This window comes from Macaca fascicularis, chromosome 4 (genome assembly GCF_037993035.2).
Source record: "Macaca fascicularis isolate 582-1 chromosome 4, T2T-MFA8v1.1".
Lineage (NCBI taxonomy): Eukaryota > Metazoa > Chordata > Mammalia > Primates > Cercopithecidae > Macaca > Macaca fascicularis.
Genome location: NC_088378.1, coordinates 133569430 through 133586487, shown reverse-complemented (window position 1 = coordinate 133586487; position 17058 = coordinate 133569430). Strand labels below are relative to the sequence as shown.

The 17058-nt window shown below is 38.8% G+C and overlaps 1 protein-coding gene across 8 annotated transcripts in view; it reads left to right on the top strand.

Moving 5' to 3' along the window:
* Positions 1–17058, top strand: part of ZFAND3 (zinc finger AN1-type containing 3) — a 336158-nt gene that overhangs the window by 235583 nt on the left and 83517 nt on the right. For all 8 annotated transcript variants that reach the window (XM_045390223.2, XM_074038173.1, XM_045390222.2 and 5 more), the window contains one exon: positions 8648–8830. In XM_045390223.2, coding sequence (XP_045246158.1) covers positions 8648–8830 — 183 coding nt within the window. The remainder of the gene's footprint in view (positions 1–8647; positions 8831–17058) is intronic.

Genomic DNA, 17058 nt, shown 5'->3' with positions numbered 1-17058 from the left:
CAAATTGCAGATTCATGGACATAAATAGGGAACATAGGATAGGAGTCATTTATCATCATTAGGAGGATATATACATGTAGGGGTGTGTGTGTGTGTATGTATATGTGTATGTATTATACGTATATATTTTTAACTTACTTGAAAGGACACAGGCTGGGCATGGTGGCTTACACCTGTAATCCCAGTGCTTTGAGATACCAAAGTGGGAGGATCTCTTGAGCCCAGGAGTTCAAGACCAGCCTGGGCAACATAGTGAGGCTCCATCTCTACCAAAAAAAAAAATTTTTTTTAAGGTAGTTGGGTGTGGTGGCACACAACTGTAGTCCCAGCTACTCAGGAGGCTAAAGTGGGAGCATCACTTGGGCCCAGGAAGTCAAGGCTGCAGTGAGCCGTGTGTATGCCACTGCACTCCAGCCTGGGTGACAGAGCGAGACCCTGTCTCAAATTAAATTTTAAAAAAAGAAGGAAGCACACAAAAACTGAGCAGTGTTATTCAGTCTGTCTATTCTGAGATCAGTGAAGAGAGTCTGATTTTTTTCAATTAATAAAAATGATTTTTGAAAGAAAACAAAAATTAATAAAAATATTTTTTAAAAAAAGAAGATAATCTGATTTTTAAAGAGAAGGAATGGCCATGAGAGGTTGGGTAAGAATCTGATAGGGTAAAGGTGTTTTGCTTTGCTTTTTAAAGAAGCTAGAAGATATACTATTCATGAAAAGACACCTAAGTAGACTTAGCCACATTCAATAGATCACAGTTTGCCCCTAAAGCTACAACATATGCATAAGGTGACCAAGTCCGTAAGTACATTGGTTCTTGCTCACTCCTGTTTAAACAGTTTATTCTTGCTGAGGCTGTTAACCCAGATTAACATCCAACTACCAGAATTTTATTGAGATTTTAATCAGAAGGCTAGAAGTCTGATTTATGAATTGGCTGGCTCCTAATGGCTTTGTAACTTTTTAAAATAAGCTATTTAAGTTTTGTGGTTGAGATGGGGGTGGGGGACAATGCAGCTTTAGAAACCTAGAAATGTTTCTATGAACGGAAGCTGTAGCCTATTATGGATATAAATTGGGCAGAGAGGGGATGGTGAGCAGAACCCTGTTGTGTTAAAGGAGACCTTTATACAGTGCCTTGTATGAACCAAACTCTTGAGATATGGGAAGTGAATTTTTATTTTTAAGTGGGTTGAGAAACAAAACCTCTGGCAACCTTTTCCGTTTTTTAAAATTTGACTACTTGAAACATGAAGTATTTTATGGTGCGAAATATCAAACTAAAGCTTCTGGTGGATGCATGGATTTGTAATCTGTGATATGTAGTCAGATGGGGTTTGGAGACTGAGAATGGAAATGTGCGAACCAGCAGCGTACCGGGTGCAGGCTGCGAGCTGTTGCATTTTGGGGAGCTGGGAGGTGGTTGCTTCAGTGGTGCATGCTGTAGTGGGAAGAGCACAAACATTAGAGTCAAATAAAGCTGAGTCTCAAAACCTAGCTCTAGCATTTGTTAAGGAGGGAGTAGGTTGCCCAACCTTGCCATACACACTGTCCTCTGCTGACATGTGGTGATGACATCTACTGCCCAGTTTATTCTGAGGACTAAATGAGAAAATGAATGCAAAGCCCCTGGCAGAGTGCCTGACTCATAGGAGGCGCTTAACTCTTAGTTCCTCTTCTACTTCTAATTTGATTTCCTATATACCTGGCTTTAGTGTTTGCAATAATGATAGAAGCCTTATTAGTGATCCCAAGTAGTCTTAATGAGTGAGTTGGAACAAATGCAGTTGAATTTCTCATCTCTACTTACTGATTATGAAAATAGAAATTCACAGGTATGAAACTCTATCTTTTAGAAATGCCGACCCACATGATGCTAAGAGTACCCTTAAAGACACACAAAACAGTTTATGAAAGGTTTAAAGTAACAACTGATAAATACTTTTAAATGTAATCCAGTGATGGACTTTCTACAGGAAAACATTGGCCACTTATTTATCCAGTTAATGTTTATTGAGAACCATTTTTTGTCCTGGATCCTGAATAATGTAGGAGACTGACAAGTGAACAGATGATTCTTATATACCATAGTAAGTCTTGTGCTATGGGAAATCACAGAGTGCTGTGCCAAGAGAATTTGGTAATACATACCAAATGCTTTAAAAATGTACGTCCTCTCTTACCAATTGATCTACTTCTATTATATAACTTAAGGAAACTCAATGAAATCTTGTTTATAATAGTGAAAGGTTGGTAAATGAAAATGTGTAACACGAGTGGATTGGTTTAGTTCATGTATCTATGAATGAATGAGACCATGTACTCATTAGTGATCACCCATTTATATTTTACAAAGAAGAAACATGATACCTTGCTAAGAGGAAAAAAAATAGGTTATGGAACAGGATTAGAAAGAATGAATTTGTTTTCAGTGAGAGAAAAAGTTTAGCAAAATAGCCGAAATTCTTTTTAAATATTTTGAAGAAATCATTCTGAAAGACATACTATTGTAATAATCTAGAAGTGGGGTTGTGAATCTAAGCATCTTGCCTAATCGGCATTGTACATCTGAGAGATAAACAATGGGGCATGTGCATATCAAAATGAGTATTGCATAATGGCTAGATAGGGTGTAGTTCTAGAGAGACTGCCCAGGTTAATGGACTTGTGAAGCAGGACAGGACAAAGTGCTTTCACAGTGCTTCCAGTATTTTAGGTGCATTTTGTAGTAAGAAGATTGACATGTGAAATATCATTCTGAAAACAGTGGAGAAAACTATGCCAGTGAGTATGTGAGTAGCCAGTCCCAGGGACTTCACTGGTTATTTTGACTTTGCTAGCACCATTAGGTCACTTTATCTTCTGGAGACATTCCGTTTCTGGGTACTAAAGGATTCAAGCATATCTTTGTTGAGAAATTGTTTTTTCCTTTAGATGATAATAAGGTAAGTTGCCAAGATCTGGGCTGCGTTCACTCTTCACAGTAATCCCATTAAAGTGCAAAGGTTTTTAAACTCAGTTTTTACAAGTAACAGTTTGCTTTGGAAAACCTTTATTCACATATACCTCTCTCAGACTCACAACTTTATTCAAGGACAAGTTTAAGACCTTTGGATATACCATTAACTCAACTAACTTACAAAATTAGTTATTCCTGAGTTTTTTTCTCATTTAGAGAGGTAGAAAGCTTGGAGATTTCTAGTTTTCTCATTTATATGAGAATTATACAATATATCAAGGGAACAGACCTTTACTTTGTCTGAATCAGATGAAGTGGCTGTTTCTGGACCTTTCATCTGCACTGCTCTCTAGTGTAGAATGCTGGGAGGCAGGCTCTGTGCCTCATGTTTTGTTGTTTACTTCTTTACATGTAATATAAATCTGTTGCCCTTCATTTTCGGAGTAGACTTCCGAGAGATTCTTTCTTTTTGGCAGTAATCAGAAGTTGGATGCTGGATGATTCAGAAAGAAAGGCCTAAGAGAATAAGAACTGTGATGCAAATATCAGGGCCAAAACGAAAAGATAACTCTCACTTAGTGCCCCTTTCTTTCAGTTTGGAAAATACCTTTTCTTTTTAATTCTGTCATTTGTTGAGTACTCATGTGCTAGGTCTTCATGTATATTATCTTATTTAATCCACATTTTCCTGAGAGGTTTAAATAACCACCTCCCTTTGTTTTACAGAAGGCCCCAAAAGATTAAACAATTTGCTTTTAGCTGTATGCCCAGTAAATAGCAAGGTCAGGATTTGAATCCAGGTCTCACTCTAGAGCTCTTTGTATTGCACAGACTTTGGCATGGAAGTTAGAAAACTCCCAACTCAATTTCTGGTGAATTATAGTAATTTTCTCAGCTCTTGCTTTCTCTGTCTGTAAAATGAGACGATTGAGCTGAATTTCTAAAGTCATTACTGGTTGTAACATTCTGTGATTCCTGGATGCTTTTTCAGATTCAAGCAGAGAATATATAGAGCTTCTACTCTTCTCTTTGTGAGCAGCCAGTTGGGTTTGTATGTTAGCCTGATGATGTTATGACACCATCACCCTGTGCAGGTGTAGAAAAGGCATAGAAGGAGTATGGGTTAAAAGAAGGTACACTGTGTCAACTGTTGATTTCTAAAAGAAAACCTGAAGTTTTTGAACTGCCAATTCACAAAAGAAAACTTGAAAGTACCTGAGCATCAAAGCAGCATGGCAAGCTTGGGCTGGAGAGTGTGTGGGTGGAACCTGGTATTAATTATTGTCTTTAGACACCAACATCCTTCACCTTCAAAGGGCTCTTGTGCCTGAGTGAGTGAGTTTCTGTGTGTGCATCTGTCTCCAAGCATCGGGGATTGTGCTAGATGGTACAGTGATGACTCAGTTTCAGTTCTTTCAGGGTCATATAACATTTCCAATTAAATGGTAGACAGATGGTTATGGGAGGGACACAATGATTATTGACATAGGAGAGCTAATGAGATGACATGACATAAAAAAGAAGTATCATTATTGCAGTATTTTTATTCCATTGATATAGTACCTTTTTCTTGAAGGTGCTATACAAATAACACTGAGATAATAAGCCATTTTAAAATGTCAAAACATGGAAGAACGAGAAAGTGGCTAGGAGAAATAAATACACAGAAAAGAAGCAGTGGGGGCTGTAGAGCACTGATCACCTTAGCAGTTACTAACTGGCTACATTCATTGCACTCACTAGTGGTGCTGGAAACGGCTGGGGGCTTGACATGGAGTTCTCTTCCTTGGCCCATCCTGGTGATCACAGTGCCACATCCTGTGGTTGTGATTGAAGACCATGGGCGTGGTTGTGATTGAAGACCATGGGCTTTGTTGTCAAATGGACTTGTCCTTGCTACTTATTAGCTGTTGACTTGGAACAAATTACCTAAACTTTCTGAACCTCAATTTCTTTATCATTAAAATGATGTTATTTATACCTTCGTTGTTAGGGTTTTCCTGAGGACTAACATAAATACGTTATACACATAAAATATTTAGTTCAGTGCCTGGCACATAATAAATGCATCATAAATGCTAGCTATTCTTACGTTTAGAATATGTCAAAAGGTAGTGATTCTGATGAAGTTATAGAGTATGATAGCAACACTTCCCTGTGGTTTGAAGGCCATGTCAAGTTATAAGAATCTTGTACTTCTCTGAATTGATATAATAAACTGTAATCTGTATTTCACAGAGTAGCATTAGATTTTTAAAATATATAGGGAATATAGACAATAATCACACTCAGATACTTACCAACAGCTTAAGAAATAAAAAATTACAAAACAAGGTAGAAGACCTGTTTTTCTCCTTATCCCTTGGCCTCAAAGAGGTAATCACTATCCTGAATCTGGTATATTATTTCCTTGAATGTTTTTATCTTGTAAGTATTACCATTCATGTATCTATAAACAATATATGGTATTCTTAACATATTTTAAATTTTTGTATAAGTATTATTATACCATGTATATCTTTCTGTAGCTTGCTTGCTTTTCTCTCTCAACATTCTTTTTGAGATTTTTGTATTATACTTGTAGCCTTATTCATTTAATCACTGTAGAGTATTTTAAGATCAATTTTCTGTTAATGGACATTACCTATCTTTGGATATTTTTGTGTGCCTCTCACCATCACACCACCCTCCCTCAATCTAAGATGTAACTGCTCTTCTGAATTATGCTAATATTTGGGGGCTTTGAAAAGGTTTAAGGCCAGGTGCTGTGGCTCACACCTGTAATCCCAGCAATTCGGGAGACTGAGGCGGGCGGATCACCTGAGGCCAGGAGTTGGAGACCAGCCTGGCCAACGTGATGAAACCCCATCTCTACAAAAATACAAAAATTAGCCGGTCGTGATGGCAGGCGATTGTAATCCCAGCGACTTAGGAGGCTGAGGCAGGAGAATCACTTGAACCTGCGAGACAGAAGTTGCAGTGAGCTGAGATGGCACCACTGCACTCTAGCCTAGGTGACAGAGTGAGACTCCATCTCAAAAGAGAAAAAAAGAAAAAAAATGAGTTAAGCATACAAATCCCTAAACAGTATATCTGAGTTTGTACTGTTTTTAAGGTTTATATAAGCACAGTACAATCTACTGTGATTTAGTGGCTTTTTCCCCTCAGCGTCATGATTTTGAGATTCATTCATGTTGATACATATGACAATAGTTGTTTCCATTATGTACATTATTCCATTGTTTGTTTGACTGTGCCATTATTTATAGACCTTAAGGTTGTTGCTATCTCCTTGAATATGTTTGTTGAGTTTCTCTCAGGTATGTATCTAGGGATTAAATGACTGGGGTGTAGGTAATATACGTGTATTTTTATCTTCACTGGATATTGATATGTAGTAATTTCATTATTGTAAGTATTTTGTAATTTTATAATTTGATTTCACTCACGAGTTTAAAATTTTCTTTTGTATATTTCCAAATATAAATTTTTTTCTCAGCAGTTTTTAACTCAGTTGCCCTATGATCAGGTAATATTGTCTGTATCTTAGTAATTCTTTGGCATTTGTTGAGACTTTTGCTTTGTGTTCTGATATGTGGTCAAGATTTAGCCAGGTTTTAATCAGCTTTTATAAATATTCCATGTGTTTGAAAATAATTTATTTGGCCGGGCTTGGTGGCTCATGCCTGTAATCCCAGCACTTTGGGAGGCTGAGGCGGGCGGATCACCTGAGGTCAGGAGTTCGTGACCATCCTGGCCAACATGGTGAAACCCCATCTCTACTAAAAATACAAAAATTAGCTGGGCGTGGTGGCACACGTCTGTAATCCCAGCTACTCGGGGCCTGAGGCAGGAGAATTGCTTGAGCCTGGGAGACGGAGGTTGCAGTGAGCTGAGATCGTGCCACTACACTCCAGCCTGGCCAATAGAGTGAGACTCTGTCTCAAAAAAAAAAAGAAAACAAAACAAGAAAATAATTCATTATCTAATTGTTGGATACTTGGTCTTTGTATGCTTATTAATTATTTTGTGTGAGAGTTATATTAAAATCATCCCCTGTAGGAAATTTGTCAGTTTCTTGTGAATATAACCATTTTTACTTTAAGTACAGTTGGCCCTGGAACAAAATGAGTTTGAACTTTGTATGCCTGCTTATATGAAGCTTTTCAACCAAACCCGGATTGAAAATATGGGATGCTAAACCTGTGTATATGGAGGACCAGTATTTAATATACGTTGGTTCAGTAGGGCTGACTGTGGAACCTGAGTATATGCGGGAGCTCTGAAACCAATCCCCCTTGTATACTAAGGGAGGGCAGTATTTTGTGGCTTTGGAGAAGACTCTTTTACTATTTTATAATGATCCTCTTCACCCCTAATAATGCTTTTGACTTAAAGTCTACATATTCTGACAGTACTGTAGCCATACTAGCTTTCTGTTCATCCCCTCCCCTCCCGTTTTTCTTTTCCTTTCCTTTTCCTTTCTTCATTCTTTTTTTTCCTCCTCTCCTCTCTCTCTCCCCCTCCCCTCCCTTTTCTCCTCTCCCTCTCCTTTCTCTGTTCCTGTCTTGTCCTCCCTTCCCCTTCCCCTTCCCCTTCCCCTTCCCCTTTCCATTCCCCTTCTCCTGCCTTTTCCCCTTCCCTTTCCTCTTTCTTTCTTACTCCTGGACTCAAGAGATACCACCAAGTAGCTGAGACTACAGGTGTGCGCCACCACCCTCAGCTAATTTTTTAAAACTTTTTTAGAGATGAGGTCTTGCTGTGTTGCTCACGCTCGTCTCAAACTTCAGGCCTCAAGTAGTCCTCCCACTGCAGTCTTCAGAAATACTAGGATTATAGGTGTGAGCTACTGTGCCCTGCGTGTTCACTAATTTTTTTTGCCAGGTACATTTTTTTATATATATACAATTGTGTTATACTTGGGGGATTGGCTACAGGACTCCCTTGCATATACCAAAATCTGTGCATACTCAGGTTCATCAGTCTGCACTGCAGAACCATGGTATATGGAAAGTAGGCCTTCCATATATGATTTTTGCATCCTGTGAACATTGTATTTTTGATCTGCATTTGGTTGAAAAAAATCCGCACATAAGTGGACCCACACGGTTCAAACCCATGACGTTCGAGGACTAACTATACTTTAACATTTTGTTTATCCTCTCATATTTGTGTTTTTAGTATGTTCCTTATAAATTGAATATAACTGGACTTTAGTCCAAATATTCTTTTAGCTGAAAAGTTCAGTCTGTTTATTACCATTACTGACATATTTATACTTATTTCTACCATCTTGTTATGTGTTTTCTGTTTACTCTGCTGTCTTCTCTGCTACCTTTTTCATGACCTTTCCTTCTAAAAAGTTTGAAAAACTGTTGTTTATTCCCTTTTTCCTTCTGATTACTCTTAAATATTTAACATGCATCTTTGGCTTTGCACAGAACGTTAAAATCAGTATGTTTGCATTCTTCTAAATAATAAGGGACCTTGGAAGACTTTTAACTGTAGTCACCTTCCACTAATCTTAAACGTTTTTGACCAGTGTTTTACTCCCATGGTTTTTTAATCACCCAGATCAGTCTTTATTATTGCTGTTGTTGCATTTAATTTTTGTACCAACTTCCATTGTTTTCTAATCCTCAGAGACTGTGAACTCCTTAATTAAGCTCATTTTCTATTTTTCTTCAGATTTTCAAAAGAAACAACCAGACGATGATTCCGCTCCAAGTACAAGTAACAGCCAATCAGATTTGTTTTCCGAAGAGACCACCAGTGACAACAACAATACCTCGATAACCACGCCAACTCTTAGTCCCAGCCAGCAGCCGCTTCCGACAGAACTGAATGTAACTTCACCGAGTAAAGAGGAGTGTAAGTGCCTGGCTTCTTAGGGGTGGTAGAGAGGGCAGCCTAAGAACCTTAGATGAGCATCTTGGTAATGCCTAACCCCAGAAAAAACAGCACTTCTTTTAATTCAAGATAAGTGTTCACATACAAGGCCCAAGCTCAGCAAGTTAGAGAGTAAGTTTCAGCCATTCCTGAAGAAATAGCCTTTTATACTGTCAAAGTACATGAAGTTTTGAACCAGTCTAGAGAGCAGTGGCTCTCACCTATGTCTGCACATTAGAATCCACTGGAGGTTTTTAAAACAATTTTAATCTTTAGCATCATTCCCTCATTCTCATTTAATTCATCTGGAGGGAGACCCAGGGATCTGTTATTTTTAACTCTGCAGAGGATTTCTAATGTGCAGCAAGGGACCAGTAAGGGATTCTAACCCTAAAACCCTAATTTAGGAGCCTTAGATTGAAACTTTACCTCTTGTCACTAACTGGACCTTGACTGTTTCTAAGCATTTAACTGAGAAAACACTATACTTCATAGGACATAGGATATTTAAAGGAAGAAGGAGATGGTATTACTCTTCTGTAAGTCTTCAGTGTTGGAATGCTATTTTGTAGGTGATATAGAAGTTCACTGTCTACTTAATTTTTTTTTTTTTTTGCCTTGAGATACTCACTCTGTTGCCCAGGCTGGAGTGCAGTGGTGTCATCTTAACTGACGGCAACTCTAGCTCCTGGGTTCAAGTGATTCTCCTGCCTCAGCCTCCTGAGTAGCTGGGATTATAGGTGCCTGCCACCATGCCTGGCTAATTTTTATATTTTTAGTAGAGACAGGATATCACCATGTTGGCCAAGCTGGTCTCGAACTCCTGACCTCAAATGATCTACCTGCCTCGGTCTCCCAAAGTGCTGGGATTACAGGCGTGAGCCACCATGCCCGGCCCATTGTCTACTTAATTTTTATAATGTCATAACATAACATCTCTTTCCCTCCATCCCCCATCCTTGGTGGTACATGAAACATACATCTCTTTTAGGGCACAACTATAACTGATAGTATTTGTTGAAAATTATAGGGATATTATGACATAGCAATTTTTGCCTTTTAAAAGCTCTGCTTGGCCAAGGCAGGAGGATTGCTTGAGGCCAGGAGTTTGAGACCAGCCTAGACAATATGGTGAGACTCTTTTCTCTACCCCCCAAAAAAAATTAGCCAGGTGTGGTGGTGTGTGTTATGGTCCCAGCTGCTTAGGAAGCTGAGGCAGGAGGATCTCTTGAGCCCAAGAGTTCAGGGTTACAGTGGACTGACTATGGTCTCACCATTACACTGCAGCTTTGTGAGACCTGGTCTTTTTTTTTTTTTCTCTCTAAAAAAAAAATAAATAAATAAAAGCTAAGTTGAAATTTAGTATTTCAAGTTTCATGAATATCTAGAAACACAGTAGGTTAGAATGTTGTGTGTTCTGTATACTAACTTTGGAAAGGTTAGCAGAAAACAAATATCTAAATCTATCATAAACTACTGTATTTGGTAATATTGAGAATATAAAATAAGCAAGATCATAGTCCTTGTCCTCAAAGAATTTGAAGGGGAAATTGAATATATTTGTTATAGTTTATCGGTGGTTATCAACCAGGAGTGATCTCCCACCCCACAGCCCCAGAACATTTGATAGTGTCTGGAGGCCAGGGATGCTGCTAAATGTCCTACATGATATAGGACAGTCCTCTGCAACAAAAAATCATTCATCTCACAATACCAGTAATGCTGAGTTTGACAAACCCTGATACATGTTTGCATACACCCATGTTGGTCCTTATATATTAAAGACAGCAACTGTTGAAGGACATTGACTTACTGAGGAAGTGGTAAAGATGGATAGAAGGTGGTGAAGAGACATACTAGACAGAGTAGAATGAGCTGTGGAGGGAAAGCTGCATGAAGTTTCTCAATGGCAAATGACTGTCTTAGTGCCATTTATGGAAGAGAATGAAGGACAAGGCTAGAAGGGTAAGTCGTGGCCAAGACATAGAGGCTTAAATGTCCAGCTAAGCTATTTGGACTTGAGACAGTAGCCATATTTTTGAGCAGAGGAAGTGATATTACTACAGTCCTTTGGAGAAGTAACCTTGGTTGTATTGAAAGTGGAAAGGATTAAACAGGAATAACATTGCAAAGAGAGAATTTTTAAAATGTTATAAATTATTGAATAGAGGCCAAAGCAGGTGTAGAAATCATGTAAGAGGAGAAAAAAAAATGGGGAAAATGGTAGTGGTCATGCTAAGGCAGTAGATTTTGTTTTGTTTTCAAAAATCTGTTCAAGGTCATGTACTCATTGAGGAGCTGATGACAGCTATGGCCCCTTGTCTTAGAAAAATATACACCATCCATTTATACCCAATTTTGCATAGAATTTCTCTACAGCTTATTATGGCCCTTGGGTTAAGAACCCCTGGTCTAAGGAAAAGGTTGGTCAGGATCTCATCTGATGGAAACTGGATTGGATTCGTGCATACCAGGATCAGGCCATCACAAACCAATTCAAGCCGCCAAAATGCATGTGAGGCTGAGATAACAGCAGCTACTATTTATTGAGCACTTTATATATGAGCCATTATTCTACATGCATATTTTCTCATTGTTTCTCGTGATAACCCAATGAGGTAGATACTGTCATTATACTCATTCCATAGATGAGGAATTAGACACAAAAAGATTAAATAATTTGACTGTGGTCACAAACTAGTAGATACCAGAACCAGGATTCAAAAATTTAGGCATTTGGCTTCAGAGTTCATACTTTTAATCAGTTAATTCACAATGTGAAACACAACTGTCACAGAGAGTAGTATTTGTGTGGGCAAGAGGGATGCTTTCTCTTCCTGTCATTAAGATATGTGGAAATCCACATCATAAGCAAAAGTTACTAGCCAGTTTCGGCCACTGTAGACTGCTATGGTTTTTTTTTTTCTAAATATGAATACCTTCAGCCTGATTAAGGATGTCTAGTTCTACTAGCTTCATTTCCTTTCTTTCTTTTTGGTGACATCATTGCTTTGAACCATTGTATGTTTCTCTTAGACTTATACTCTCTGAAGCTAATCTCTTTCCTAATTCCTCAAGTTTCTACAGATCTAGGGAAATGAGATTTGCCAATTGGAGATATGGTGATGACTTAAGTTTGTATTATATGCAGCTGGGCAGGTTGAGTTGGAGCTCAGAGGAGAGAAGTCAAGATTGGCTTTATCCACATGGAGATGATAGTTTAAGCCATAGGTGTTAAATGAGTTTGCTAAGGGTGAGAGTAAAGAAAAGCAGGGAGGGCTGGGCACGGTGGCTCATGCCTGTAATCCCAGCATTTTGGGAGGCTGAAGCAGGCGGATCACAAGGTCAAGAGATCAAGACCATCCTGGCCAACATGGTGAAACCCTATCTCTACAAAAAATACAAAAATTAACTGAACATGGTGGCATGCGCCTGTAGTCCCAGCTACTCGGGAGGCTGAAACAGGGAAATTGCTTGAACCTAGGAGGTGAAGTTGCAGTGAGCCGAGATCACGCCACTGCAGTCCAGCCTGGCGACAGAGTGAGACTCTGTCTCAAAAAAAAAAAAAAAAAAGAAGAAGAAGAAAAGCAGTGAGAATAGACCTGTGAGTGAAATTTCTGCACTTAAGGAGCAAAAAAGATAGAGGAGGCAACTGAAGAAGTCAGGAGGAGAATGATAGTGGGCAAGGTCACAAAAGCCAAGGAACAAATTTCAGTTTAGATAATAATAATATTAGCTCATATTTATGAAACATTTGCTATATTCTAGATAGTCTTCAAAATTCTTTAGATGCGGTAACATTTAATTTTCAATACAGCCTATTAGGGTAGGTGCTTTTATTATACTTGTTTTTATAGATGAGGACACTAAAGCTTAGAGAGGTTCATTAACTTTCTCCCCAAAGTTATAGAGCTATTGCAAGGCAGTGAAGTCCATGCTGTAACACACGAATTTGGATCCAGAGCCTATGTTTTCAGTCACTATAAGATATTGTCACAATATTATGAAAATGCTACTGAGGCTGTAAACTGACAAAGAGGCACTTGGATTTAGTGATCATAAGATGGATTACCTAAATAAACTATTTAATAAACGGTTTCAGTGGTTTGTATATTCATTTAGCAATCTTTGCTGAGTGCCTGCTATATGTTAGACACTAAGTTAAGTGCTGAGTATAGAAATGAATAAGATTAGTCTTAATACACAAGGAGGTCACCTTTTTGACTACATGTCTGTCCCTGGGAGTCTGGTTTATTCTCCCAAACAAGTGCATAGGAATTTTGGGGTGGAAGGGAGGAATTAGCAAGTAGTGGTTAACAGGCATGTCATTTGCAAAGCTTTTTCAGGTCAGCTTTGCTCCCTCACCTAGGTTGAAAGCAGCTGTGCTAGTGTGAGGAGATGTGTGCCAGATTTGGGGGTTGAGAATATGGGGTAAGAAAAGTACCGTGGGTTTGTTAAGAGCTGTCAGGGTGGATGCTTTAAAAATCAGTGGGAGGCCGGGCGCGGTGGCTCACGCCTGTAATCCCAGCACTTTGGGAGGCCGAGGCAGGCGGATCACAAGGTCAGGAGATCGAGACCACGGTGAAACCCCGTCTCTACTAAAAATACAAAAAATTAGCCGGGCGCGGTTGTGGGCGCCTGTAGTCCCAGCTACTCGGGAGGCTGAGGCAGGAGAATGGTGTGAACCCGGGAGGCGGAGCTTGCAGTGAGCCGAGATCGCGCCACTGCACTCCAGCCTGGGCGACAGAGCGAGACTCCGTCTCAAAAAAAAAAAAAAAAAAAAAAAAAAAAAAAAAAAAATCAGTGGGAGTTAAAGTGATTGCCTAGTAGCAGTGAAGACCCAGGTGAGACACTAGACAGCCTGATCCATCTACGTCTTGCAAATTTTTTTAGCTGTGATCTGCCAAGGTGGCAAAGGATGGTGGAAGAGGCAGCAGGAGATTGCCTATGTTGATATTTTAGTATCCTCAAGGGACCAGAATTTCATCTGTGGATTTCTTCTTAGCTTCCCCTAAAGAGATGTGGAGAAGTAACATGTAGCAGTTGTTGGAAAATGGATTTGGGATGCTAGATCCAAGTACCATGAAATTTGTAAACTATTGAGTAGTTATGGATCCATTGTTATTGCATAGAGCTAGAAGTGCTACATTTTGTTGGGGGCTTGTGAAAGGGTTTTTTTCCCCCTAATATACAAGAAAATGGATATTGCTTAAATCTATTTTCACCTTCTTACTATCAACATGAACTTGAACTATGAACATATCAACAGAAAGTAGTGAGAGTCTGGATACATTTTCTTTTGAAAAGACTGCAGATAGAGCAATAACTATTGACGGAAGTATGTAAAACTTAGAAACAGGACTAATTTTTACCCAAAAGAATTTCTTAATACACTTCCCTGCAGATAAATAAAGCAGATATCCAAAAGCTCTAAGTGATATTTCTCTATCTGAACATAAACATATGTCTCCCTGTCCCAAACTGTGTGTGTCTGCAGAAGAGTGCATGGAGCTTAGCCATTGGAATCCTTTTCCAAAAATAATGTAAACAAAATTCAAATAGTGACTAAAGGACTTGTTACAGCATTTAAATGCTATAATATAACAGCTCACAACAAGTATACTTAGTACCAGGCACTGTTCCAAGTACTTTATATGCACAGTCATCCCTCATTATACACAGGGGATTCGGCGCATACTCAAGTCTCACAGTCAGCCCTGTGGAACCCACTTACATGAAAAGTTGGCCCTCCATATATGTGGGCAATACTGTATTTTCCATCTGTATTTGGTTTAAAAAAAATGTGTGTCTAAGTGGACCCACACAGTTCAAATTGGTGTTGTTCAAGGATCAACTGTATTAACCGACTTCATCTTCATAATTACCCTGTAAGGCAGGTACTCCTATTGTATCTATTTCACAGGTGTGAAGATGGAGGCACAGGATGATTATCTTGCCCAAGATCACAGAGCATTCTGGCTCCAAGGGCCTGACTCTCTGCCACCACACCATAGCTGCCATTCTCTATCATGATTTATGGTTAAAGGACATTACATGCAAATTAGGCTATACAGTGGAAGGTGTGTTGGACAAACTCTTAAAAAGAAGAAAACATTTCTTTCTGCTTTTGCCACTGCCTATTTACTGTTCTTCCAGTTTCCAGTTTTTTTTCTAAGGGAGAATAAGTGTGGTTTGTAGTTATGTTTTTTGACCTAACTTTTGCAGAGAGAAAGGATAGTGCCAGGTTGTAGTTAGAACACTGGAATCAGTTGTTGTTTTGTTGTTCTTAAGTACAGACAGATGACTTCTCACAAGATGAGGAAATGCCCTCATCTCTTTATACAAGTCAGCTTTTCTGTTGTTACGCTTTTAAAGGCTTGAGCATCCCTATTTATGACCTGTTTGGGAACCTTCTAATGTACATGTCTACCTGAGTTTTTGGATTTTTCTTCCCAATTCCACTAGTATAATGGATGGAAATGGAGGTGTTGGAGGGGTCATGGCTGATCTATTTCTTTCTAGGCAGGAGAGGAAGAGAACTGATACCTGTTGCTAGGGAAGACTAATGGCAAGAAATGGACTTGTTTTCAAACAGTCCAATATTCTAAACTAGCAGTTAGAGAGTACCTATCTCATACAAAGCAGTCTTCTGAGCTCTGTGGAGGCACATACTAAGAATTAAATAGCAACCAGCTGTTACATGAAAACTATAGTTTACAACAGGGGTTGACAAACTATAGCCAACAGGCCAAATCCAGCCTGTCACCTGTTTTTATGCTGCCCACAAGCTGAGAATGATTTTTACACTTTTAAACAACTGAAAAAAATCAAATAATATTTTGTGAAATGTGGAAATTACATGAAATTCCAAATTCAGTGTTTATAGGTAAAGTTTGATTGGAACACAACCCCACTCATTTGTTAATGTATTGTCTGTGGCTGCTTCTGTGCTACAATAGCAAAATTGGCTAGTTGCTGTGGAGACTCAATGGCCTATTACAGAAAAAGTTTGTAAACCCCTGTTTTACGGAGTACTTTGATACACATGTTCCTAGGATCATCTTGACAGTGTGCAGCATAGGTAAGGCAAATATTCTCCTTCCTATTCTGTAGATGAAAAGGGGAGGTTTAGATAGTGACCCTCCTGAAGTCCCAAGACAGGGCCACAACTCAGCTCTGGGCCTTTTGCATCTATAATACGGGACTCTGGTTTTTTTCCTACTCTTCTCTACTGCATCCACCCGAGACACACTTTTGTTGTAGCAAAATAAAATATACAGAAAAAGTGAGAACCATATTAACTGGCATGTTAGGATTTTTAATGACTAAAGCTTCATTTCCAGGTGCTGACTGGATTTTCCTTTAATGTGACACTGATTCCCAAAATAGAAATTTGAGAACATACTCCACCTCTGGTTAAATTAATTTGGTTGAACAGAGATTTCCATCGTTTCCTTGGAAACTGGTTTCTGGTGATATCGTAGCTCCCTCAGGGATTTTTAAAAAATGGTAGTGCCTTTTAACAGATGTCCTTGCTAGACTGCCCCTGGGTCTTTGAACATCCATTGGGTGTCATTGACTACATATCTTCATTTCTGTCTGACAAGCCTTAATCTGTTCCCTGTTTTACCCTGGAAATTTAGTATCACTGCCACCAAGCGGCTAAACTTCTGATTTGTTTGTTTTTACCAATTAAATTTCTAATAATCTCTAAATGAAACCAGTGTTCCCTTTTTTAGACTATGCCTACTTCAGGAGGCCAGATATTGGGTAAAACAGGCTGGTTTCTTCTAGTAAAGCATTTAGAAAATATTGCCTATTAAAAAATATTTTATGACTTCCTGCTGGGCTGGTTTTAAGTGAAATATGGTGGGGAGATTTATTTACAGTTCTCTCTGTGTGTGTCTTTCTCTTCCCTTTTCTCTAATGAAGCTCAAAGCATCAGGCCGTTTATCAGAGATAATTATACAACAGATGGAGTTTTTCTGATATATAATAGTCTCAAAGTGGCAGATTCTTTCCCATAATGAAGAATGCCCAAACTTTAAATGTCTCTTTTGATTTTAATTTAACGGTGTTTTTTTTCCCAGTGCGTTTATTTATTTATCCTGAAACTGGTTCTGCAAAGCATGCTGCTTTCATTAGGGCTGTGTTCTGAAAAGATTGATACTTTGCAGTACAGTATGATAATGTACAGTTATATGCTGTTT